This window comes from Salvia miltiorrhiza, chromosome 8 (genome assembly GCF_028751815.1).
Source record: "Salvia miltiorrhiza cultivar Shanhuang (shh) chromosome 8, IMPLAD_Smil_shh, whole genome shotgun sequence".
Lineage (NCBI taxonomy): Eukaryota > Viridiplantae > Streptophyta > Magnoliopsida > Lamiales > Lamiaceae > Salvia > Salvia miltiorrhiza.
This window is the reverse complement of record NC_080394.1, coordinates 14,284,244-14,309,243: the sequence shown is the minus strand read 5'-3', so window position 1 is coordinate 14,309,243 and position 25,000 is coordinate 14,284,244. Positions and strand designations below refer to the sequence as shown.

Here is a 25,000-nt window from a genome sequence, read left to right as displayed (position 1 = left end):
AAAGGAGGAGTAGATCAAGTAGGCGACGAACTGAGTTCTCTCGGCGATGGAGCCGCTGGTGATGCCGGCGGCGGCGATGGCGAAGGCCCATTGGTAGAGGAAGTTGCTGTAGTCGAAGAGGGGGGAGGGGATCTCCTTCAGGCCGAAGAAGTGGCGGCCGATGAAGCCGTTGGACGGCGAGCCGAAGGCGAAGGCGAAGCCGAAGAGGTAGTAGAAGATGCCGCCGGCGGCGGCGTCGAGGACGTTGGTGAGCATGATGTTCATGGTGTTCTTGGCGCGGACGGAGCCGGCGCACAGCATGGCGAAGCCGAGCTGCATCGAGAAGACGAGGTAGGCGGAGAAGAGGAGGTACGTGGAATCCACGGCGTACGAGGTGTCGGTGAATTTATCCGACACGGCTGAGAACTGGTTGCAGATGTAGTCCGCGGCGGCGACCACGTTCGTGGTGTTGGTGCCCAGGAGCGACGCCAGCTCATCGGCTGAGCAGCTTAATGAAGCCATTCCAAGCGGGCAAAGTAAAAGTTGGAAAATTGGGGTTCGTAACCAATTTTAAGGGGAAAATAAGCTTTTTGTGGAGTGGAGTGATTAGCTCTATATTGCTACTCGAGGGCAAAACGGTCAGCACAGAATATGTAAACTAACCAATATCATTTACTTAAAGATTGTATGAATTTGACCCTAAAAACAAAGATTCTACGGATTTCTCCTAAAATGATGGAGTATAATTTATAATTAAGATTTTGGCCATTATTTGAAAGGTAATTATTTTATTTTGTGTAATTTATATATGTTACGGATTTTATGCAAAATATAGATCGAATCATATATTATATATTGATTATCAAGTCTGATTTTCAATTAGACTATTGATGGTATAAAAAGATTCAATATGGAAATGTGTTGATTGAAAGAATCATAGAAATTATAATCGAATCTTGGGTTTAGAGATTCATGGGACTGTGACTGTGAGGAAGTGTTATGGCACGTGCTGATTACAACGTTGGATTTGGTGTGGATCAGAATCTGGTGGTCAAAATAAGTCAGATTCTTCTGTGATCAGCAGAATTTCTTTTATCTTCTTCAATATATACCGGGCCGTAGTTTCTATCACTCGAATTTTGCAGAATTATCAGTTTTCAATTAATAAATGTTAATGTTGCTTGGCTTATCCTTTCATAATATTTTGTAATAGGAGTTCAGACAATCTAGGGAAAAGGATCACACAAGGGTAATATTGCTGTCTTTCTTTTCTCTGTGTTTGTGTTGACTTTTTTTTCCTTTTTTGAGAGAGTTTATGTTGAATTTTAATATGATATTTTTTGTGTAAAAATGATGAACAACAGCTATATATACAGAGGAAGGGTGAGAGATGGGCCAATGGTGCTTGTGAAATGCTTGAAGATAAAGCAGAAGCATTCTCTGCAGCAGCACATGGAGGTGATATCCAAGCTGAGGCACCGACATTTAATCTGGTGAGTGTGGTGGGACAACTTTGTGTTTATTAGGGTTTCAGCAAATTATCTATAACATAGGCAATGCAGGAGGGGTTATAATTTTAAGATGCTGTTAGTGCATGATTTTTTTTCACTGTTCACGTGCTTGAGATTAGTGTACTCATGCACTCATGCTCTCCCAAATTTTAGTCTCTGTAGCATGTTTCTATTTTTTTTAATCAATGTTCACGTGCTTCAGATTAGTGTGATAATTGACTCATCCAAAAACACCTAGCGGATGGACTCGAATTTATACGAGGTCGTCTTAGGGCGGTAAGGTGACTCAAGTCGTCTCTCAAGGAAGGCTTAGCAGGGCTTCGATCGTGCTACTCACAGGAAACAGGAAAGGAAACCTAAACACTCTAATCAGAAGCTGGGTCTGACACTCTCTCCGATTAACTAGTGCGTAATAGAAAGAAAGCAGTAAAATTATCTAGGCGAGAAATAAATATGAAGCAATAGATCAAGCATAATAACTAGGGTTCTAAGCTAATTAATCCAGAAGCGATAAATAACTTCAAAACGTAAAGCAATATTTATCTAGGCGCATAAGAAGCAATTATCTAGGCTATGAAAACATCAAAAGCATAAATCAAATATCATTATCTAAGTGCTCGATTATCTAGGCAATGCAATAACAAGAAAGCTTGTAAAGATTAACTAATCAAAATGAAGAACTTACAATCGATTCAATGAAAATAACGATCTAGCGGAATCCACAAGTATCTAAAATGTTTCTATCTACCTAAGCTAAGGGAAAAGGCATAAAATCGCAGGTGGAGGCTGGGAGAAAATCGGATGTCAATGAAACCCTCAAAATCGGATTTTATAGCAATTTTCGTAACTGCCGGAATTGCACAGGGGCGGCGGCCGCCGTGGGACGGCGGCGCCGTGATAGCCCTTCGCGGATTTCCTCCAAGAATTGCACGGCCCGCGCCGCGAGGCCGCGGCCGCCGTCTCGACGGCGGCCGCCGTGAGACGGCGGCGGCCGTGAGACGGCGGCGGCCGTGAGCTCTGCCTCCGAAACTGCTCCAAACGACGCCAAAACGCGCGGCTGCTCCCGATTCCTGCATACAACAGTAATACACCCAAATAACATCGAACAAGTGAAGGATAGATCAAAAAGACACGAGGCATGCTCGAATGCACAACAACAAGACTCGTAAAATCATCACAAAATAGGGCTAAACAACCCCCCACACTTAAATCCTTGCTTGTCCTCAAGCAACAATCACAACATCGAAAGGAAATCCACAAGCGATTCTTCTCACCAAGCAAACACAAACCAATCCAAGCCCTTCAAGATATCAATGCCCCCCAATCAAGTGTTCAAAGCTAAGGTTTAAAGTGCAACAACAAGGTGATACAACTCAATCCGATCAGACCCAATTCTCCGCTAAGGGTGAATTTCCTAATGCAATTTCCTTTACAATCATATCTCATTCCTTTTCATATTCTTTCACTTTTTCACAATACACTTCTCATTTTTTTTGGGGGTCAAGTTATTTTCGCTCTTAATAGATGGGCCATAATTCACGAGATTGCACTTTTGGAGGTGATCCAAAATGTTCTCGTGTGGTTTCCCATGCTCATAATGAAAACATTAGAGGAGCAGAGACCCAGACTATCAGAAACTCAACAACCAACCAAACAATTCAAAACAGAGACAAATATTAGGAAATTGCACTGAAAACACTCCCCTTAGCATCTACCGGACAAATCACGTCAAGAGTTGCTCATCAGGGTGTTGCACCAAAACCTTAAACTGATTACACTTCATTGGGAACAAATCAAACAAGAAGACAAGGACAACAAACCAAACAGACACAATCCAGAATCGCCAGTGAACTACCATCAATCATGCGATGTACTTAAAAACAAGCAAGAAAACAAGAGAAGGGGACCATTCGCCCCAACACAATAAAGCCCAAGAACACAACAAGAAGACACCCACAGGATTTACAACTACCAACAAACACCCCCCCACACTTAAAATCTGGCACTGTCATCAGTGCAAACAAAAAGAGGGGTGAAAGAGGAAACTTCCCTAAATACCGATCCAGTGGTGAGTCTGTAGCGTCCCACAATGTCTGCCCAACTCGCATCCCTAGAACAGGCAGTCTCCAACACAACAACCTGCACCAAACAACAGAAACAAAAGAACTCAAACACAAGCAAAAACGAAAGATAAACGAAAACAAGAAAAAAGAAAGAAACATGGGTTGCCTCCCATGCAGCGCTAGTTTTAAAGTCGCCAGCCCGACTAGGAGAACCGCTTAACCAAAATCCGATTGAAGCTCTAGCTGCCTTAACGCCCTTGTAAACATAACTTCTTGAATTGCAGCTGCGGGTCCTCCAAATGAGCGTTCCATGCTCATATCATGAGATGCTCCTCTATCCACCCATCCAAGGAGATTGAGTGACACAACCTCATCGAACTTCTCTTCCAGTAGCAAGGCAGACAGAAAGCCTTGCTCTATATCATCTTCCTCGTGCAGCTTATCCAGAGATTTCTGCTCAATGTCAGCCTCATCCTGCGAGTTGGCAAGGAATTCCTCCTCAATCTCGTCCTCCTCCTGTAACTTATTAAGGAATTCCTGCACAATACAATCCTCATCCAAAGCATCAAATGTTTCAACATAAGAGCAGATTTGAATTAAGGAAGTGGGGGTAGTAGGTTTTTGATCAAAAACAGAGAAAGTTACCGCTCTACCTGTCCCTACCATACTTACAGTTCCCGTACCCACATCGATGCGAGTATGGGTGGTAGCCATAAAGGGTCGGCCAAGTAGCACGAGATGCCCATTCTCGCCTCTAATCCCTTTTCCCTCATCAAGGACAACAAAATCAACCAAAACACTAATCCCCATCACAACAACCTCAACATCCTCAACCAGGCCCCGTGGGCTACTAATAGAGCCGTCAGCTAGCTCTATCTTCATATTCGTGCATTTCAGCCTTTTATTACCTAATTTCTCAAAAATATCAAGCGGCATCAAATTGACTGCCGCGCCCAAATCAAGCATTCCTAAAGCCTTTTCAACCCCACCTAAGCTAATATCAAAAATAAAACTACCTGGATCTCCTTGCTTGGGTGGTGGTTGTTCTGGTGCAACAGTGACAGGTGGCAGTGGCTCACTGGGGCATTGGGTAGCCTTGATTGCTTGCACGGCTTTGCTTCTCCATTTCCCCGTGGTTATTGGGGCATTCTCATTGATTACCGCCACGGCATGAGCTTGATGCGACTGTTGGTCCTGGTTTGGGAACTTCCCAGTTGGCTGTTCTTGCTGCAGCTGACTCAAGGCTCCTGTTAGTTGCCCAACTGTAGTCTCGAGGTGCTTGATGGTAGCACTCTGAGCCTCCATCGCCTGTTTGCTAGCTTGCATGAAAGCTTGCATCTGATCTTCAAATAAAGGGCCTGGAGATTGGTGCTGCTGAGGTGGGTAGAGTTGCTGCGGTGGCTGCTGTTGCTGATATGGTTGAGGGTAATGCTGCTGCTGAGGAAATGAGGGCTGTTGTTGAGATGGGTAGAACTGCTGCTGGTTCTGATACCCCATTTGCTGTGAAGGTCGGGGGAACTGATTGCCTTGGTTTGATCCCGACCCTTGGCCAGGAGCTTGGTTCCTCCATCCTGAATTCTGCTCATTTCTCCAACCCGAGTTGGAGCTTTGTTGCCCTTGATTAAAGCTGGGCCTCTGTTCAAATTGAGGCTTCCCCGGATAGCCCTGAGCAGCATAAACTTCTGCTTGTCCTTCACGTGGGAATTCGCCCATTCGATGGCACACGTTAATTCCATGGCCAAATTCGCCACATATGCCACAACCTTCTGCTGATGGTGCGCGAACGGGTGGAGGTGCTTGAGCTGGCGGTGCTTGGACGGGTTGAGGCTCCACCTGGTTCATTCTTAAATGCTGAACTTGCCTCATCAGATCCGCTACTTGCTTCTGCAGCTCATTGTTTGGGGCTACAGCATTGGCTTCGACCCTCATTCCTCTGACTGATTTTTGTTGAGAACTCGCGGCAAGAGTGTCGAAGATCTCCTTGAGCTCATCAGCTGTCTTTCGGGCAATGTTGCCCCCAGCGGTACTGTCCACCATGAACTGTGCCGTCTGAATCAATCCGTCATAGAAGAACTGCATCAACATGATGGGTGCTAACTGGTGCTGTGGACACTGGCGGAGGAGCTCTTGGAATCTCTCCCAAGCCTCGTGGAGGGGCTCGTCAGCTCCTTCCATGAAGTTCATTATCTGTGTCCTAATCTCCTGTGTCTTGTGATTAGGGTAAAATTTGAGCATGAACTTCCTACATGCCTCGCTCCACGTGGTTATGGAGTTTGGCGGCAGGGACAGCAACCACGTCCTCGCCCGGTCTTTGAGTGCATAGGGTAAGCACTTGAGTCTCAACTGATCCTCGGTGAGCTGCAACAGTGGGAAGGTCTGTACTTGCGTGCAGAAGTCCCGGATGAATTGTGGAGCATCCTCACTCGGCATCCCATAAAAGAGCGGCAGCAGGCTTGAGTCGTTCGGCTTCAGATTATAATTCCGGACTGCCGTGGGAAGCACTATCGCCGACGTGCTAGTGTTCCCGATAACAGGCCTGGAAAAATCCCCCATATACTGTACATTCTGCTCCGCCATGACTTCTTCGTCGAAACTGGGATAATCCTCTTCACAATCTTCCTCTGGATACTGCGATTCCACAAAGTTTCTCGAACTGGACTCAGACTCCTCCTCCAGGCTAGAAAGGACCTCACGAGGTCGGTGAATGTTGTCAAAGTAAGGTACTAGCTTTCTCTTCAAGCTGCGGCGACCTTGCATGCACAACACTAGCAAACAAAATCAAACGCACCGGAGGGAGAAAATAACCGAGTCAAAAGAAATAAACAAAAGAAAACACGGAAAACAATGCAACACAATCAAATGCCTAAAGCCCTCCCCGGCAACGGCGCCAAAATTTGACTCATCCAAAAACACCTAGCGGATGGACTCGAATTTATACGAGGTTGTCCTAGGGCGGTAAGGTGACTCAAGTCGTCTCTCAAGGAAGGCTTAGCAGGGCTTCGATCGTGCTACTGATCACAGGAAACAGGAAAGGAAACCTAAACACTCTAATCAGAAGCTGGGTCTGACACTCTCTCCGATTAACTAGTGCGTAATAGAAAGAAAGCAGTAAAATTATCGAGGCGAGAAATAAATATGAAGCAATAGATCAAGCATAATAACTAGGGTTCTAAGCTAATTAATCCAGAAGCGATAAATAACTTCAAAACGTAAAGCAATATTTATCTAGGCGCATAAGAAGCAATTATCTAGGCGATGAAAACATCAAAAACATAAATCAAATATCATTATCTAAGTGCTCGATTATCTAGGCAATGCAATAACAAGAAAGCTTGTAAAGATTAACTAATCAAAATGAAGAACTTACAATCGATTCAATGAAAACAACGATCTAGCGGAATCCACAAGTATCTAAAATGTTTCTATCTACCTAAGCTAAGGGAAAAGGCATAGAATCGCAGGTGGAGGCTGGGAGAAAATCGGATGTCAATGAAACCCTCAAAATCGGATTTTATAGCAATTTTCGTAACTGCCGGAATTGCACAGGGGCGGCGGCCGCCGTGGGACGGCGGCGCCGTGATGGCCCTTCGCGGATTTCCTCCAAGAATTGCACGGCCCGCGCCGCGAGGCCGCGGCCGCCGTCTCGACGGCGGCCGCCGTGAGACGGCGGCGCCGTGGAACGGCGGCGGCCGTGAGCTCTGCCTCCGAAACTGCTCCAAACGACGCCAAAACGCGCGGCTGCTCCCGATTCCTGCACACAACAGTAATACACCCAAATAACATCGAGCAAGTGAAGGATAGATCAAAAAGACACGAGGCATGCTCGAATGCACAACAACAAGACTCGTAAAATCATCACAAAATAGGGCTAAACAATAATGAAACATTGTTTTTCCATATTTTTTTTTTTGCAAAGGCTTAGTTTTGCATTTTTTATATTTCTAATCATCTTTGCTTTGAAGTGTAGTCGGTATCTGTATATGGCTAAATTCACAAGAAGTTAGTGCTTAGTAAATTCATATCTTTGCTTTGTCTGCACAGTTGACCTCATCAAATGAAACAATACTCATATTTATAAGGATTTACAGGTCCAAACACTTTTTCCCTAAATTTATCACCTACACTCTCGCAGCTTCTCATTCCAAAGATGCAATAATGGAGTTGTCAAAAACAAAGATGAGATGAAACTGAGGCCATAAAGCTTGCAGAAATGCTCAAGTCGATGACTAGAGCTCATTAATTCAATTATTATACACAATTATCTTAAAACTCGTGCCATTCATAAAATAAAAATAATATCGTGGACAAATATGTATATGTTTATTATGCAAGCTTGAAAGTATTTGTATTATTCTCTTATTACGAGTTTTTTTGTCACTATTTTCATGTTTTTTTCATGAGGTATTTATAGTTTATTTTTGTGTTATAGCATTTATAGTTTTTTTTTTAAGTAGAGAGATACAAATTATAGTGCATTTAATTGTTTTCATATATTTTGTCATATGTTTGGATTAGTATAGCTAATAATTTATTTCGTATTAATTGTATTTGAAAATATTAAATTAAATGGTATACGATTGAGTTTTACATGATTTTTAATTATAATATTTTCTAAAATTCAACTAAGGTGTAGGAAATTATATTGGTCATTTTATAACTCTATAGTCTAATAGGAAAAAAAAAATGTAAGATTTGAATTAATTTTAATATAAATTTGTAGATATATAATTTGTCTTTTCATGTAAAAAAAGTAGAATTGAACATGAGGTTCAACGATCGAATCGTGGATGGACATGAAACTTCCAAACCCCTTTTTCTTCTTGCTACTTCCATACATCGTTTTTGTTCTTTCTATTTATATTTTATATATAGAAAGAACAAAAAACGATAGATATTGGATTAGATAATGATGGTAAAATATATATAAAATATCTATTTGAATAGAAGTAGCATGAATAAAACGATAGAGGTTGCCATATGATGATTTGGCTTTATTTAATCTAATACTAACTTTTTTGTGTGTAATAAGTATTTTTCCAAGTGATTAACATTATAAATTTAGTATAATATTTTCACGTGCATTCTCACGAAATATGTAGTTCTGGAAATATACCGAAAACTCGATATACCGGTCATACCGTAAAATACCGAACTTAAGGTATACCGAATTTTTCGGTAAGGTATGATATCGTACCGAAGATTTACGATAAGCTAGAGGTATGAATTTTTTAGATACCGGTGTATACCGGCATATACCGATACCGAGGTATATACCGAAAAAATCAATAAATATCGTATTAAAGGCATATACCGGAATAAGGTATGATGCCGTATTAACGGTATATCGATATTAAGGTATAATGCCTTGTTATGATATACCGCAATTGTCGGTATATACTGGTATATCGAAAATCGCAGTATATATACCGTATCAAAATCTATAGTATTAAAATATATAATATACTATATTTTTATGTTTATATTTTTAAAAATATTGATAAGTTTTATAAAATGATGTATATAATCTATATTATATGAATATATACAAGTACATGAATTTATACAAATGATACAGAAATAAACAAAATATAGTTCGTATATAATATTCACCTTATAAATATCATCAAATGATAAATATATATATATATATATATATATATATATAAAATACATGAATTTATAAATATTTATGATATAATATTCACCTTATGTGAGTTATATAGTTATATTTTATAGTATATAACTAAGATTATTGTTCTACATGCAATAAATTACATCTAACTTATAACATATTTATTTACATGAGTATATATAAAAGTATGAGAATATAAATATCATCGATACAAAAATGAACATAGTATAATATATAGGTCATACAATTTAATATAATTGAATTATAGTATTGTTTATATTGATATTATAGGCTTATAGCATAGTTATAATATAATATTCACCTTATTTAAGTTATAGTATTGTTAATGTTGTTATATTGTAGACTTGTGAAATTGCTGAGACGGGAACAAATTTTGTACTTTATTTATTTTATTGCGATTGAGTTTTATTGTTGACATTATATTTGTTTGATGTTGTTTATCAGGTAAGCAAGTTTAAAACAAAATTATCGATATTATCGTACCAAAATTTATCAATTTCAATATACGTACTGTGTAAGTGTGGTATACCGAAATCACGATATATTGAAATATGGTACGGTATGCCGAAACAAAGGTACGGTAAAGGTATGAGATTTTTTCATACCGTAATTTAAGGTATACGGTATACCGAAATCGAAATCGCGATATACTGAAATACGGTACGGTATGCTGAAATAAAGGTACGGTAAATGTATGAAATTTCTCCATATCGGAGGTAAAAGCAAGGTATAAGGTATGAACAATTTATTAAGGTATATCGTGCCGTCCCATCCCTAAGTTCTCATAATAACCAATCCACATAATTTTCATATAATATTTGAATCCCCTACTTTATGAGTAATGTGTATTACAAGATTTTCATATAAAATTTAAGGGCATTTTTATTTAGAATTTACCAAGCTACATAAATTTTTTTGTCTAAAATTTTTTTAATCTGCGATTTTTTATTTTCAAGTTCTTCTCATTCTTAGAGAAAAACGAACATAAACAAGCTATATTAGTATGTTGAATTAAAACTTTCCCTACAACATCATTAGTTAATACCGTTAAATTTTAGTCTTGCTATATATAGGGAATGAAATACGATTAGGCAATATTGGATCTGGCTCGAACTTTCTTTTGCTTTCACTAATTTTATTGAAAATTTGATTAAGAAGAACACTTGAATTAAAATTTATATGACCAAGAAAGCAACAAGGAGACAACAATATTAAGGCAAAAATTAGCAAATCATGAAGATACCTTCATCTCTTTTTCTATAATTGAAGGTGATTAACATTTTTGAAGTTGCAATGTATTGTTTCATTGTTGTCTTAAGAAAGCTAACATTAATTTTTTTAATTATGTATAATTTTATGTTGATATCGAATATTTATTTTGATATTAGATCATTATTTTTTTTAATATATCTTTGTACTACCATTGCAAATTCTATATTTTAGTGTGCATACTTTTTTATAAATGATGATATTTTGTAATTTTACATTCCCTCCGTATGTCTCACTTTAAATATCTCAAAATTACATTTAAAGTGGGACGGAGAGAGTATAATTTAATTTTTAAAATTTTAAATTTATCATAAGATACACGGCGTGCGTACTAGTAGATAGAAATCAGAACAATTAAGATTGATCATAGCCGCCGATTGCCAACCTATCGGCTCAATAGAAACCGTGCTGCTTGGAGAATAGCATGCCATACTTGTAGCAGTGGGTTTTTGCTTGGAACATGATTTTGGTCCTGTGGTGATTTACACGGATTCTCTCCTCGCAATCCATGCGTTGCAGGAGTCTCATCATGGCTCAGACTCTTTATGCGACGACCTTTGGGAGGCGTTTGTTCATGCCCGTAAACATATGGTTCAAGATTTTTTTCACATTAGGCGTGAGGCTAATAGAGCGATCCATGAGCTCGCTCGTTTTGCTATTTCCTGTCAAGATGTAATGATTTGAAAGATAGATTTTTTCGTTTGACTCTTAGATATTGCTCGTCTCGATTTTGAATAATAATATTTGCTCAATTTCCCCTAAATAAAAAATAAAAAAATACATCACATCGAATGTTCAAATTTTAAAATTAAAGATGTTATTTTGATTGACATGAGAATAAATTTTTAGAGCTTATTTTATAGCCCCAATATAGAAAAGCTTTTAATTGGGGCCAATCGCCAATGTCTTAGAGCCCAAAGAGTCCGATGGGATGCGGATGATGATCTAAGAAATGAGTAGTTACGAGTTAGTAGCCGGTCTAATCTTAGAAAAACAATTGAATGCTATCCCCCGTGAAATTTTGATGCATAATTGAGAAAACAAAAATAGTAAATAAGTTAAAAATGTGATCGAAGATGAAAGTGGATTGGAAGAAATGGAAAAAAAATAATGATGTTAATTGTGGATGGTAATTAGAGGTAGCGATAATCTAGGTGGAGCGAGTGAGGGCAAGCTGTCCTCCATCATCGCCCACCTCCATATGTTTATGTTGTGCTCTCGACCTCTCCAATTCCTCATTCCCGGCAGGGCATTTTCGTCAATGACCTCCTCCTCCCTCACCCCCAACCCCAGGCTGCGCGGCCTCGTCTTCGACATGGACGGAACCCTAACGGTCCCCGTCATCGACTTCCCCGCCATGTACAGAGCCGTCCTCGGCGAACAAGACTACCTCCGGATCAAGTCCCAGAGCCCCTCCGGCATCGATATTTTGCACCACATTGAGACCTGGACCCCCGATAAGCAGAAGCGGGCATACGAGATTATTACCGATTTCGAGAAACAGGGATTGGATAAGCTCCAAATTATGCCCGGTTAGCCTTTCTCATTTCCCCAATTCCTTATCCACATATTTCAATCAAGATGCTCCACCAACTTTTATATTTCCTCAAACATCTCAGTTTCAACTTCGTAACGTTGATGATATTTTATAAATATAGATATTAATTCAACATTAAAAATAGAGCGTTGGATTGTTTCAGGTTTGTATTTTGTGGCTGTAGGCTCAATCTGAATTGTGTCTCAAGTTTGTGCTGTGTTTATTCAGACATTAGACTTGACGAGTTGCCATTGTAATCTTGTTAAGTGGTCCTAATTGCTTAAGCTCATTTTTTATTTTTACGGCTTGTTAGAACTTATTCTTGCATTAAAGCCAATGCGCAGTTCCTCCATTAGAGAGCTTTTAGAACATTCAACTCGAGGGGCTCAGGCTGAATCCACAAGCAAATCTACAGACTCTTACACCTTATTTTGTCCTTGCCACTGTGAATAACCTATGTTCTCATTGTAGCTGCATTTAGTGCTTTCCAATTATTTTGCACGGCACTGTGCTGTTAACTATAAAGTTTGGTGAAGGGGATATTATCATAAGATAAGTTATGTGCTTTCACCATCTGATACTAGCTGAAAGGAGGATCTACAATTGCTGCGTAAACATTGTCATTCATGGATGAGAAATAAAATATTTAGAAGATTAATATCAACTCCCAAAATACGAGGAGTCAATAAACTTGCCCATGCTCTCTCAGCTCTCAAAGTTGTAGAATGACATTATCTGGTGCTTCGTTACATTTCTCTTGTGTGGATCATGGGACCGAAACAGAAATGGAACCTTTTTATCAGCATTCCCTGTTTGTTCTATATGGACCCTAGTTAAGGCTTTTGAATCTGATTTTAAAACATTTTGTAAATTTGATAGATAAGGTCTTAATTTTTGGTTCTGTACTTTGATTGAAGAGTTGAATATTGCTGCAGGTGCTGCAGAACTTTGTGAATTTCTCGAGTCAAACAATATTAGGTAAATTTTAGTTCATACATACTAAGTTGTGGTGGTTATTTGGGCTGGTGTATTGCCATTGGTGTAGTATATACATAATTTGTTTGGATATTGTATTGTTTTATATTTTGTGTCTGCAAAAGCAGGTACAAGGAAATTTTGTCTATATTTTGTTGCTGGCTTCCTATTCTAATATAGTTCTCATTTCACCCACATGTTCATCTCTAGTTCTTTTTCTAAGGGTGTGTTCTCTCTGGTTGTAAATTTTTCATGAGAAAATGAGGGAAAAGAAAAGAGGAATTTAAAGGGAGAAAAATTTTGTATCCTTCCTTTTCTCATGATATATTTATAACCAAAGAGCACATCCTAATAGTATTTTTTTTTTAACATTTTGTACAGATATAATACCAATAATTAGTGAGAAGAACTTAGAAAACATATTTGTTCTTCTTAGAGAAAATTAAATTGTTCTTTAGACTTTTATGTGCAAGTGTATGAGTTGGATACAGTCGAGAGGTTTTTCCAAAGCACACACCAATGATGTAAATATTGACTGTATTGTTTTTATTTTCAGGAGAGGATTGATCACAAGAAATGTCAAGGATGCAGTTGATTTATTCCACAAGCGGTTTGGGGTAAGCTTCAAAATGGTTTAAATGATACTAGTATCTTCATCACCTTTAGACTGACTCTTTAATACTTCGTTTTTATATACTAATTTTTTGGTATGAGTTATTGAAAATTGACACCCATGACTTGGGTCAAGAGTGACCAACGAAGTCTAGATTTGAAATTTCTATGTTTCAAATCTGAAGTTCCTTTTTGTTTCAGATGACATTTTCTCCTGCATTAAGCAGGGAGTTTCGACCTTACAAACCGGACCCTGCTCCACTTCTATACATATGTTCAAATTGGGATATGCAGCCTAATGAGGTTATGATGGTTGGGGATAGTCTCAAGGATGACGTAAGTTCACTTTCTTGATAAGTAAACATTCCTCAGTTAGTCAATAATGATTGGTGCAAATTGCAACCGAACTTTTTTGCTTTTCCTTTGTGGCTTGCTCGTTAGATTTTGTGGCAGTAGATACATTTAGTCTAACCCGGCCTTGTATATTGTCTGTTCACATAGTAGATCTTGCCGTGTTTTATCACGTAAGATCTTTGTTTTCAATCCTTTCAGGTGGCCTGCGGGAAAAGAGCAGGAGCTTTTGCATGCTTGCTCGATGAAACGGGAAGGTACAATGCCCCCGAATACCAGAATGTCGAATTCAAGCCAGATTACAAAGTGTCTTCTCTTTTTGAACTTCAGTCTCTTCTGGAAAAGAATTTTAACCTTATTGCTGATCCCAACTCGGCAGCTCACAACTGAAGATGCTCACATGGGAAGTCGGCACTTCTGTAAGCTATAATTCTTGTCTTGCAATGTATCGTGGTTACTAAATATTCATGGTAGTATAAAAATGCAGAAAAGGCATGTTTTTAAGTGAATGAATGTTCACTTTCAAACTGAATAACTTAGATTGGTAGAAAAAGGCTTCTTGAACTAGATGAACTATTGAATGCTAAGTTTTCTTTTAGTGAAACAAAAAGTTTGTTTCGCTGATTATGTTTAGAACATCTTGTAAAACATCATTTGTTTCTTGCTTGTTGGAGGTACCAAATCATTATATGATTTGTACCTTAACCTCAGTAGATGCGTGGATTTCAATTAATCAGGCATTTCAAGTTCTGGGACTGTTGTCTGAGATTAGTTTGATCAATTTATTTGTTTTTAATTTTATTTTTATTTGTTGTAATGGAAGAATCCATCTGCGAATGGGAAAAGTTGAACACATAATTTTGTGTTACATATGATTAAAGCTTAGCTCAAGCTCAATAAAAATATCAAAATACTCAAGCTTGACTCCATATGAGAGTTAAATAAGATCGAACATATTTATCAGTTACTTATATATTTTCTGCTCAATTAAATTTATTTACAGCTTTATATCGTATGCATTGTCTCCCATGAGGCATGTGATCATAAGGAACTTGCAATAACTTAAAATTAATGGTTAATTGGTTATACAGCGGAAAAAAGGACGAGAGAGAACCAAAAAAAAAAAAAAAAAAGTAGTAACATTTGTGTGCGTAAAACAAGAATCATAATTGTGGCTAAAGCGAGTACAAGGAGCACTCAAATCCTTACGCAATAATTCAACTTACAAAATTATCTCATTTGGGGATAAATGTGATACATGCCATCATAAGAGAGCACCAAATCATAAATTGAGCAAGTGAAAGAAGAAGAGAAAAACGACCTAATCCACTTCCAAGAACGAATTTTATTCACATTCGGTGAAAGCCCTTCAAAAATAGCAGCATTTCTAGCTTTTTATATGCTCCAATAAACACATTGTCAAATAATGTTCAAAATCTTCTTGATAGTCCTTCCCTTTTGAAAGCTAATGAACTGTAGAAAATGGCTACTAAGAGTATTAGTACCCACCACCTGAATCCCAAGCCATCCATAACACTTCATATTTCATAAGAGAAACTACAGGAACACGTAAGATGGTCAATATCTTCCGAGGGATAGGAACACTAAATACATATTTTTACATGTTCATAAAATACAATCCTTCTTTTCACCAAATTATCCCTTGTTGAGCTCTATTACGAAGTGTCTTCCGAAGAAACAAAGATACTTTAGTAGAGACACCTTTGCACCACAGTTTTGTCAACATCTAATCATCCTCATCTATCTCAAAAACCTCCTTGAAAATAGCATTGTACATTGATCTCGTTGAGAAGCTCTTATCAATTGAGCTTTTCCAAATAACGCAATATGACTCCAATTTGTTCATTTTGTACCTGCAAAGAAAAGACTCCAACTCTGCAAATTCTTCCAATTCAATTGCATTAAGCATTCTTTCCCATCTAAAATTCCAAACCTAAAAATCCTCACTTCTAATTCCCATCTTCTTCAATTTGTAATTTCGTTGTAGTGAAATTTTAAAAAGGTTAGAGAATTTATCCCTCAACACAACTTTGTCCTCACCCCAAGGATCCTCCCAAAATCTAACCAGGTTTCCTTCCCCCAATGAAAATTATCAAATTGTCACACAATACCTTGCCCTCTACCCCATTCCAAATTGATTCTAAATTCCTCCACCAATAGGATTTTTATGTCCATAACACCTCATAGTCTCTCCATTCGCTAAAGTGTCATACCTAGACTTGAGGATTCAGATCCAGAGATTTTTCCCCTTGCATCCACCTTCACACCCATTTGCACTAAAGAGATAAGTTAACAACTCTAATATCTTTCACTCCTAAGCCTCCTTCACCTTTAGCCTTACACACATGATTCCACTTAACCCAAGCAACTTTATTACCATCTTATTTTTCTCCCCACAGAAAATTTCTTTGATTTTTTATAATGGTGTGAATGACTCTCATTGGAGCTTTAAAGAAAGAGAGTCAGTAGAGTGGAACTGAGGAAAGTATCGAGTTAAGGATAGTAATCCGATCTTCAAAAGAGAAATTTATTTTATCCCATCTTGACAGAAGTATCGAAGAACGCCAGAAGTTAACTCTATGTCATTCCTTGCAACTTCTTGCATCACTTTGGACTCTTCTTCTTCTCGTCAATCGGGAACGAATGACTCTTCACGAATGTTAGCCAATCTAGGTAGATGCCATCGGTTAAGTAGGACCCCATGCTGTAGTGAGAGTTGTTGGCCTCGAATTGCACCGGCAGAGGCCCTTCCTGCAAGAACATCGTTAAACAACAACGAATAATTGAACACATTGATGTTGTTGCTTGAGCCGAGGACCCCAAAATAAGCATGTCATATCTACGGATATTGGGATGCAACCGATTTCGAGGATAATCATCGTTTGCCATGATCACCTATGATGTAAGCTCTTTGTCATGCCGTCAGAGAATTCTTCAAAGTCCATTGCATGCAATCAAGTTTCCCTAGCATTTTCAGGAAAGACATACTTCGCCTCGTGCATAGCTAGAAACCCTCGATTATCGGCGCCAGTTGGTCTCCTAAGATATTCTGCACCGAAGATGCACATGACGCATCGACATAAATTCTTCAATGCCTGCAAGCTCCTTGACTGAGCAACACTCAGGTACTCATCGTATTGACGGGCGGCCATGCCATTTGGGAGTTACCGAATTGCTACCATACATTTCTGCAACGAGGGTGAACCCGGCTCTCCCGGTTGTGTCTTCTCGCTGTTGGAAGTAAGCATCCAACCCCAACGCATTAACAATGCATAAAAACAAGAATCTCCTCATACGAAAACGTTGCCGAAACACTGCTTGCCCCATAGCGCATTGGGGCAAAGAATCTTGATGAAAGCGTTCATCGACAAGCGTGACGATGCGAAGGATGAATGCTCCCTTCTTCACTTTTTTCTTTTTGGGCTCTCCAACATTAAATTACTTGCCGCCTCTAAAATGTGCTCACAAGCTTGAATATTTTTTCGTCATAATCAACGGCCAAAGTCTCATGAGTAGAAGTAGATGACATATTTTTGTAAGAAATATGGAGTAGGATAAAAAATATAATGAATTTAGTGAAGAAAAAAAAATGAATGAAATGAGTGGATATTTAGAGAAATTTTAGATTAAAAAAAAGTGGAATGACTTAATTAATTAAAAGAATTTGAAAAAACAACCGCCAACAATCAAAATATTTTTAAAAAAAATATTTTTTAATGACGCTTGCTATCAAGCCCGACTCTTAAAATTGCACTTGTATGTCGGCGAGCTGACCAATGGGTATGGGCTCGCTGGAACGCAGCTTGAGCCCTCCCAACGAGCCTCGTTGTACATGTCCCTAGTGTAGAGAATGTAAAAATATTTTGAAAGGAAAGAATCCAACAGTAATAATTTATTTACGGTGATGTGTTCACCTTCTTCAAGATGATTAATGATTGAAGGAAGGGTAATTATATTCATAGCCTCCATTTTACTCATTATAACCCCCATTCAAAATAATAATAATAAATTATTATAAATTTACTATTTTATCCTATAATTAACCCCATATTCCATAGCCTCATAGAGTTTGCAGATCCTCGTTCGTTTGTTTATGTTCTCAGGAATTGCTTCTGAAATCAATCTACATACACTACTGGAAATCAATCTGAAGTTAATCGATCCTTGTATTTTTTATTTATGTCTTGGCTTTTTGTAATTGCATAATGATGTTGGCTTTTCGTAATTGCAGAAGATCCAACATGATTCAAAAGATGGAAAATATTTAAATGGGACTGTTGAATCCGATTAGCGTGCACTCTGCAGGAGGCATCTGTTGAATTCAATACATAATTAATCCTAACTTTTCCATGAAGTCGCTACCTTTATATTTCGTTTCCAGTTCCGATGATGCGTGTCAGCGCTATTTGCCCTTCTTTTTTTTTTTTTTTTTTTATCTAAATTGAGTTTGGCTGAATTGGTTAGAGTTTTTCTTTTTCGTGAAATGACATAATTTGTTTGTTTATTAAATTTATGGAGTTTGGTCGCAAAGTTTGAGAATTGCTCTGATTCACTCTGTGTGTTTGTTGAGGCTATGTATATGCAACATTTGATGGGGTGGAGTGGGTGATTGTGGTTCTGATGAAGGAGATTACAGAAGCTGTGTGGTAGATGATGAGGCTGAGGGGCGATATTGAGGAGAAGAGAAGATTGTAATGGAGGGAGAGCCACTATGAATTTAATTTAGGATATTTAGTGCGGGGGCTATGAATTTAATTTAGAGTTATAGATTATAGGATAAAATAGTAAATTTATTAATAATTTATTATTATTATTTTGAATGGGGGTTATAATGAGTAAAATGGAGGCTATGAATATATTACCCTTGAAAGAATGCTCTTGAAAAGTGAATAAATTAAGCAGTACTGCCGTCATTACAATTCCAACAGCGATCAATTACTTAATTAATTTATGATTAAAGGATTGCTCTTGGAAAAATCAATCAAATTAAACAATATTACGGTAATTACAAACTAATTCCAACAGCGAATTACTTAGTTAATTCAGGAGATGTATTATTCTAAGGGAGGGAGACACGAATTTTTAAAAAAAAAAAGTGTATTATTTATTTAATTAGTGGAGAAAGAGGCTCACAAATGAAGGAAAATGAAAAAAAGTTAATTAACTTAGTGAGTGGAGAATGAGGCCCACATGTTAGTGAGTGAAGAAAGTGACCCACAAATTTATTAAAAATAGATTATGACATTTTTTTATGAACGGACCAAAATGACAAATTAAGATAATATTTCGTGAGCGGATGGAATAATTGATAATATAATTCAATGTAATTAAGTATTTAATTTGTATGATTAGACCCATGATGGATATTTCAACACACACTTTAATTATCCATTTATTTTATCACCCAAGTTGGATGAATTATTTAATTAGACTTCACTCTTATCAATTTTATCAATCTTATCTATTACATCCACCAGCCAAACGTCATTATAGTATTACTGAAACACACTCATGGCAGTCTTCTACAAGAGCGCTAATGTTTCAATCATTAATCAGCTGAAGAAGATGAACAATCCGTAATTAAATTTTTAGACAATGATTTTCATTTCATAAGAATTGACTCTAAAACTCAATTTTTGGCTTGTCCCGGCAAAACACATCGTCTGTTCCTAAATATAAATTCCAGAAATGAAAACTCCTCGTCCAAATATTTAATTTTGGATTGTTCATCTTCTTCGATCGATTAATGATCAAAAGATTAGTGCTTAACTAAACAATATTTCATGTGATTTAGAAACTAATTCAGAATTTCAAAATAGACAAGAGGCCATTTTATTGGCTTGGATTGTTCATCTTCCTCTTCTAGTTCTAACAGCAGTTCAATAGTTGATGAATTATGGTTGAAGCTAAATTTCAACAGACAGGACAGCAAGTATTTTGAATTAATCATGAATATATTATTTGTTAGAATTGTAGTACTCCCTCAGCTCCGTCCCACTTCAAATGGCTCTATTTCTATTTTGAGTTGTCCTACTTCAAATAATCCAACTCAAATTTAGAAATATTTAACACTACTTTTTGGATGGTCCCACCACCACTTTATACCTTTATATATCAGTTATCACACATTCCTTAATCTCCGTGGCGAAAATTTAGGGCCATTTAAAGCGGGACGAGTATAAATTAAGCTCCTATAGAAGACTGCCATGAATGTTTCCAGCAATTAATACTACAACTTTTTTATACATAAGGAATTAGCCGTTAGAATTAGTTTGTTGGAAAATTAATATTTTTAGTTTGATTGATTTTTCAAGAGCATTCATTTAATTATTAATCATCTTGAAGAAGATACCGTCAATCATTAACCAGAATTCAATTAAACTTCGTCAAAATATTTCTCCATTCTCTGCACTAATTAAATTGGTAGAAATTAATTAACTTTCTTTATACTACTGTTTCCTCACATAGTGTGTGACCATTATAAGATTGTCACATGACATTCATCATCCATGAATATAATAGAAAATGAGACATACACACACACAAAAAAAACAATAGAGCTAGGAGGTAGCGATAGAGGAGGATAGAATTTTATATTATGCCCAATTTGATTACCACTTACCGGTACTATTCTCTCAACAATCCAAAATTAACAACATTCTCAAATACTTAAATATATAAATCTTACAGATCAGCAAACACTTAGCTAAACCATTTCACCAAACACTACTCCAACTAGTTGATTCATCGATTTTATCAAAAAAAAAAAAAACAAAAACAAAAAAGATTCATCGATCTATCACACGTACACTCTTTATTTTCTAGGACATTATTATATTCATACTTTTTTTTCATCTTTTTCATTCTTTTCTTTTTGAGTTGCATATTATTCTCCCCGTCCCACTATAAGTGAGACTCTTTCTATTTCGAGTGTCCCAGCATAAGTGAGACTCTTTTTTTTTTAGTAAAAATTTTACCCTTTAAACACATTTTTATTTTTTACCTACACATAAACTACATCTTTCTTATTTCTCGTGCCAAAAAAATGTCTCACTTATAGTGGAATGGAGGGAGTATATTATTATATACGTTACTGGAAAGAAAATCAAGAATCTATAAACTCCCTAAACTGTCATCTAATTCCCATGCTAACAAATAAGTATATTGCTCTTAACGAGAAATTATCCATTTCAAACAATTATTTAAATATAAAACATAAAATATACCAAAATTCCAACTTGCCAGTTTAAAACTGTTGTTTACTACAAAACATAAATTTGGACATGTTACCACGTCCAAACTCTAATTAGGAGAGACCATGACAAATTATTAGCCGAAAAACATAAATTTCTTCAAGCAAGAAGAATTTGTTATGTCCCAATCGAAAACCTTCTTTGGTTCTCAATTAAGTAAGGGAAATTTCATAAAAATCTAAATTTGCTGGAAATTAGGTTTGCCTGCGATGTAATTTCCATGGAGACCTTCCAAGTTCCAGAGTCCATCCCACACGACCTCCTCCTCGGGCGCAGTCGTTGGACAGTTGCTAATCACCGAGTAGAGAAGTCCTTGCTCGTCGGAGACGGTCGGATGGGCGAGACCCGGCACTCCGTTCTCATGATCATCGAGCAACGACGCGATGATCTTTTTCATGTCTATTTGATCCTGCTCGTGTTGTTGCTCTTGTTGTTGTTGTTGTTTGCAGTTGGAACTGCTGCCCTCCTCAAAAGACGCGCTCTCGTTTCTCGGCGCTGTCTGAGGAGGAGTTACACTTTTCTTGAAATGGGTTCTCCAATAGTTCTTGATCTCATTGTCGGTCCTACCCGGTAGGCTTCTCGCAATCGTCGACCAGTCTATATTCATTTACAATTAAATAAATTTGTAAATATATGAGATGAGAATGAAATTAGACAATTGTACCTGTTCCCCCATCGAGCATGCAGTTCAAGAATGATCCTCTCTTCATGAGGGGGTAATTTGGCCCCTCTTGAGGTCGGGCCTCAAGTAGTTCAACCCATCTCAATCTACAGCTTCTTGCCATTCCTTTTAGCCCTTCAAAATCGAATTCATAACCTTTCAATCATACAATACATGATTCATGACGACACGTGTACGTTGTTTAAGTATACATACCTGCAAGCCTAGCCACATTGTTCCAACGGCCTTCGCGTTGGATTTGACATACTCAATTAGCAGCCTGTCTTCTTCAGGCAGTCCATGGCCCCTTTCGCCACCCCTCGTCTATGGCACCCCACCCCATACCCCAAGACATCAAACCTAACCCTAGCTAGCTACTATAATGTTCCTCTGTTTCTGGGGGTTTATGGTAATAACTTGTTTTGTCTAACTTAGTTGTCCTCAAAATTCCATGACATAAGGCGCATATTTATATAGGCAAAAACTTTGGTGGTCAGCTCAGTCAAAATTTGATGTCCTTGTCACATAATCTGTATCATCACCTCTTCACACAACCTAAAGATCAGCTGTATCTCACCGCAATAACATGCTGAAATTACTTAAATACCCCTCCTTGACACTCTTTTCTCATTAATTACTCGGATTTCAGGGTGTCCGACGCCATACATTTATCTCCAGTACATCTAATTACCAACCATACCGTTACACTACCACCTACAACAAAAATGGTTCTCTTAGATTTACATATTAAATAACAAAATTTAAAGCTCGTGTTTCCAATTTGTTATGATACCTAAAAATGTGATTAAAATATAGTTTTTGTGGCACTTTAAGCGCAAGTGTCATATAAGAAATGTATTATTTGATTGTAATTTTATCATAAGAAAATGAGACATAAAACAAAATTTTTCCCTTTAAATCCTTCTCTTCTTACCCTCATTTTCTACAGAAGAGAAGTTCAACATTTCGCAACCCTTCTTTCCACTCTAAGGATAGATAATAATTATCCATCTATTTTTGTGTGATAATATTATCATCATCATTTGAAGTGAAAGTGAGTAATGAGAAATAGTTGAAATTATCTTTTGTATAAAATGAGGGAAAAGAAATGAAGAATTTAAATTAAAGAGATAAATTCTTTTTATCCTTTTTTTTAATGATAAATTTATAACTAAAGAGAACACACCTTTGTACTAAATCTTGGATCAAGGATATTTAAGGAAATGAAAAATTTGTTAAAAACTCACCAACACCTTTATAGGTTTATATGTCATAGCTGATTTTCAAAGTATGATTTAATTACGTTTTTAAAGTAATATAATTTGCAAGCAATAGTGATGATGGTTTATCCGGTGTGCATCTAAAATAGTGACCACAAATATCCACTTAAAAAAGAAAAGAGTAAAAGAAAAGAATGATTTGTTAAGGACTTAGGTGACATGGTATGATACTGCAGAAACCAAAAAAAAATAAATCAAAATGAATAATGAATAATGATGTTAATGTTTTTTTTGATCGGAAACGAAAGAAGGAGAGAATTATAATGATGTTAATGTTATAGTTTGGACAAGAAAGGTGGCGAGTTTCATTTAGAGAGGGCCACGTAGAACGTAGGGACTACTAGGGCTTGTGCATCTAGACACAAAGCACTTTGTCTTATTATTCCTAAAATTAATTAAAATTAAGTGGGTGGCTAATTTTTTAAGGTTGAAAACCACTAGGCGGCCAATGGGATATCACCAGGTGTTGAATTTGCTTACTTCTTAAGGCGATAGATGCAAGCTAATCACCATTCTTTTAATTAACTATGATTTGTTTGATGCTATTTATGGGCATTGAGGGATTTAAATATTGGTTTAAATACACTCTAATTGCGTCATTAGGAGACAGGTGTACTAGGATGATGGCTTTTCGGACAGTGCTTTATTAATTTAGTGTATAAAAAAGTGTCCCAAGTATTGTAGTTGATGCATCTCTATCAAGAATTTAAGACTTGATCATCCAAGTGTCTTTTGTTTTTGTATTATTTAAATTCATTTTAATCTATTTTGTGCCTTTTTTTAGCAACGTCAGAGTTCTTAAAGACCATCATATATATATATATATATATATATATATATATATATATATATATAATATATATATCTAATATATATCAATTCTATCTGTAGAAGCAATGAAGGGTTAATGGAGAGAATTGATTTGTACTTGCGTTCTCTTACTGTTGACGTTGGTATTATTCTTGGTGAACGTATATATTTGGGATAAGTTTAATTTATGTACACTATTTCACAATTCAATTATAAAAAGAATACATACTATAGACAAACCATATGTAAACACTCACACGTAAAAAATATTGAAAATACTCAGGACCGTCTCTGAAGGCGGGTGAGCAAGGGCGATCGCCCAGGGCCCATCATTTTTGGGGCCCAAAAATTTTTGTCCTCTTATATATACTATTATTATTATGGATCCAAACTTTTTTTTATATTTTTTTTATGTATACTAGCATTAAAAAAAATTGGGGCCCAAAAAATTACATCCTAAAAGATTTTGGAGCCCAAAAAATAACATTCCAAAATATTTTGGATAACAGAGTGACTGCGTCAAAATCTTTAATTTTCTTGCCAGGACTCTTCGATAGAATCATAGTTGCGCGTGCATTGCTATACAAAGAATATGTGAAATGATGTCGAAAATTTGAAATAGACCTCTACTGATTTTTTTACTATAAACCGAACCCTTTACCACCCCTAAATTTCGGTGCAGTTGAATTTCCTATATTCAATGTGGTTCAATTAAATTGTTGGATTCTAAAAAAAATGTTGAAATTTCGCCATGCTACTACCATATTACTAGATAACTACTCATAATTACATTATTCGAGAATAAGTTAGTTTTTATAAATACTAATACTTTTTTTCTATCGAAATATTATAACGTGACTTAAAAAAAATATTATCTTGTATTTTTATGATGGTGGACAATATTATCGTTTTGCCCAGGACCCATTTTCAGTCAGAAACGGCCCTGAAAATACTCATAGTTAACTTTTATATCACGATTTCATGAGTTAACTAGTATGACCATTCGTGCGATGCACGACGAACAT

At 36.9% G+C, this 25,000-nt stretch overlaps 3 protein-coding genes and 1 pseudogene across 5 annotated transcripts in view; 2 read left to right on the top strand and 2 right to left on the bottom strand.

The window, feature by feature from the left end:
- The window catches only part of LOC131001253 (ammonium transporter 1 member 1-like), a 1,879-nt gene extending 1,065 nt beyond the window's left edge, over positions 1 to 814 (bottom strand). The window contains exon 1 of the mRNA XM_057927591.1: positions 1 to 814. This exon is cut by the window's left edge and continues 1,065 nt beyond it. Within this exon, the coding sequence (XP_057783574.1) occupies positions 1 to 501 (501 nt within the window). The 5' untranslated portion in view covers positions 502 to 814.
- LOC131001254 (uncharacterized) overlaps positions 1 to 7,979 on the top strand; it is a 16,837-nt gene extending 8,858 nt beyond the window's left edge. Inside the window, exons 4-5 of one of the 2 annotated variants that reach the window (XR_009093892.1) lie at positions 1,344 to 1,472; positions 7,686 to 7,979. The gene's annotated coding sequence lies outside the window, so the exon portion shown is untranslated. Of the gene's footprint in view, positions 1 to 1,343; positions 1,473 to 7,641 lie in introns of both variants that reach the window. The other variant, XR_009093891.1, reaches the window with a different exon arrangement.
- Positions 7,980 to 11,365: 3,386 nt separating this feature from the next.
- Positions 11,366 to 14,700, top strand: LOC131001252 (haloacid dehalogenase-like hydrolase domain-containing protein At2g33255). Of its 2 annotated transcripts, XM_057927589.1 has the most exons (6): positions 11,503 to 12,007; positions 12,948 to 12,990; positions 13,544 to 13,604; positions 13,801 to 13,935; positions 14,152 to 14,207; positions 14,330 to 14,700. In XM_057927589.1, exons 1-6 carry the CDS (start codon positions 11,602 to 11,604, stop codon positions 14,409 to 14,411), a joined length of 783 nt encoding a protein of 260 aa, XP_057783572.1. In that variant the 5' UTR covers positions 11,503 to 11,601; the 3' UTR covers positions 14,412 to 14,700. The 2 variants fall into 2 exon arrangements, with proteins under 2 accessions (XP_057783573.1, XP_057783572.1); XM_057927590.1 differs by having other exon boundaries at positions 11,366 to 12,007; positions 14,152 to 14,700.
- A 6,497-nt stretch (positions 14,701 to 21,197) lies between these two features.
- On the bottom strand, positions 21,198 to 22,243 carry LOC131001251 (MYB-like transcription factor EOBI; annotated as a pseudogene).
- Between the last annotated feature and the right edge of the window lie 2,757 nt (positions 22,244 to 25,000).

Coding starts and splice junctions, on each gene's coding strand:
- LOC131001252 (XM_057927590.1), top strand. CDS start 11,602: ATGGTAATTAGAGGTAGCGATAATCTAGGTGGAGCGAGTGAGGGCAAG. Junction 12,991..13,543: donor CTCGAGTCAAACAATATTAG/GTAAATTTTAGT, acceptor TTTTATTTTCAG/GAGAGGATTGATCACAAGAA. Junction 13,936..14,151: donor GGGATAGTCTCAAGGATGAC/GTAAGTTCACTT, acceptor CAATCCTTTCAG/GTGGCCTGCGGGAAAAGAGC.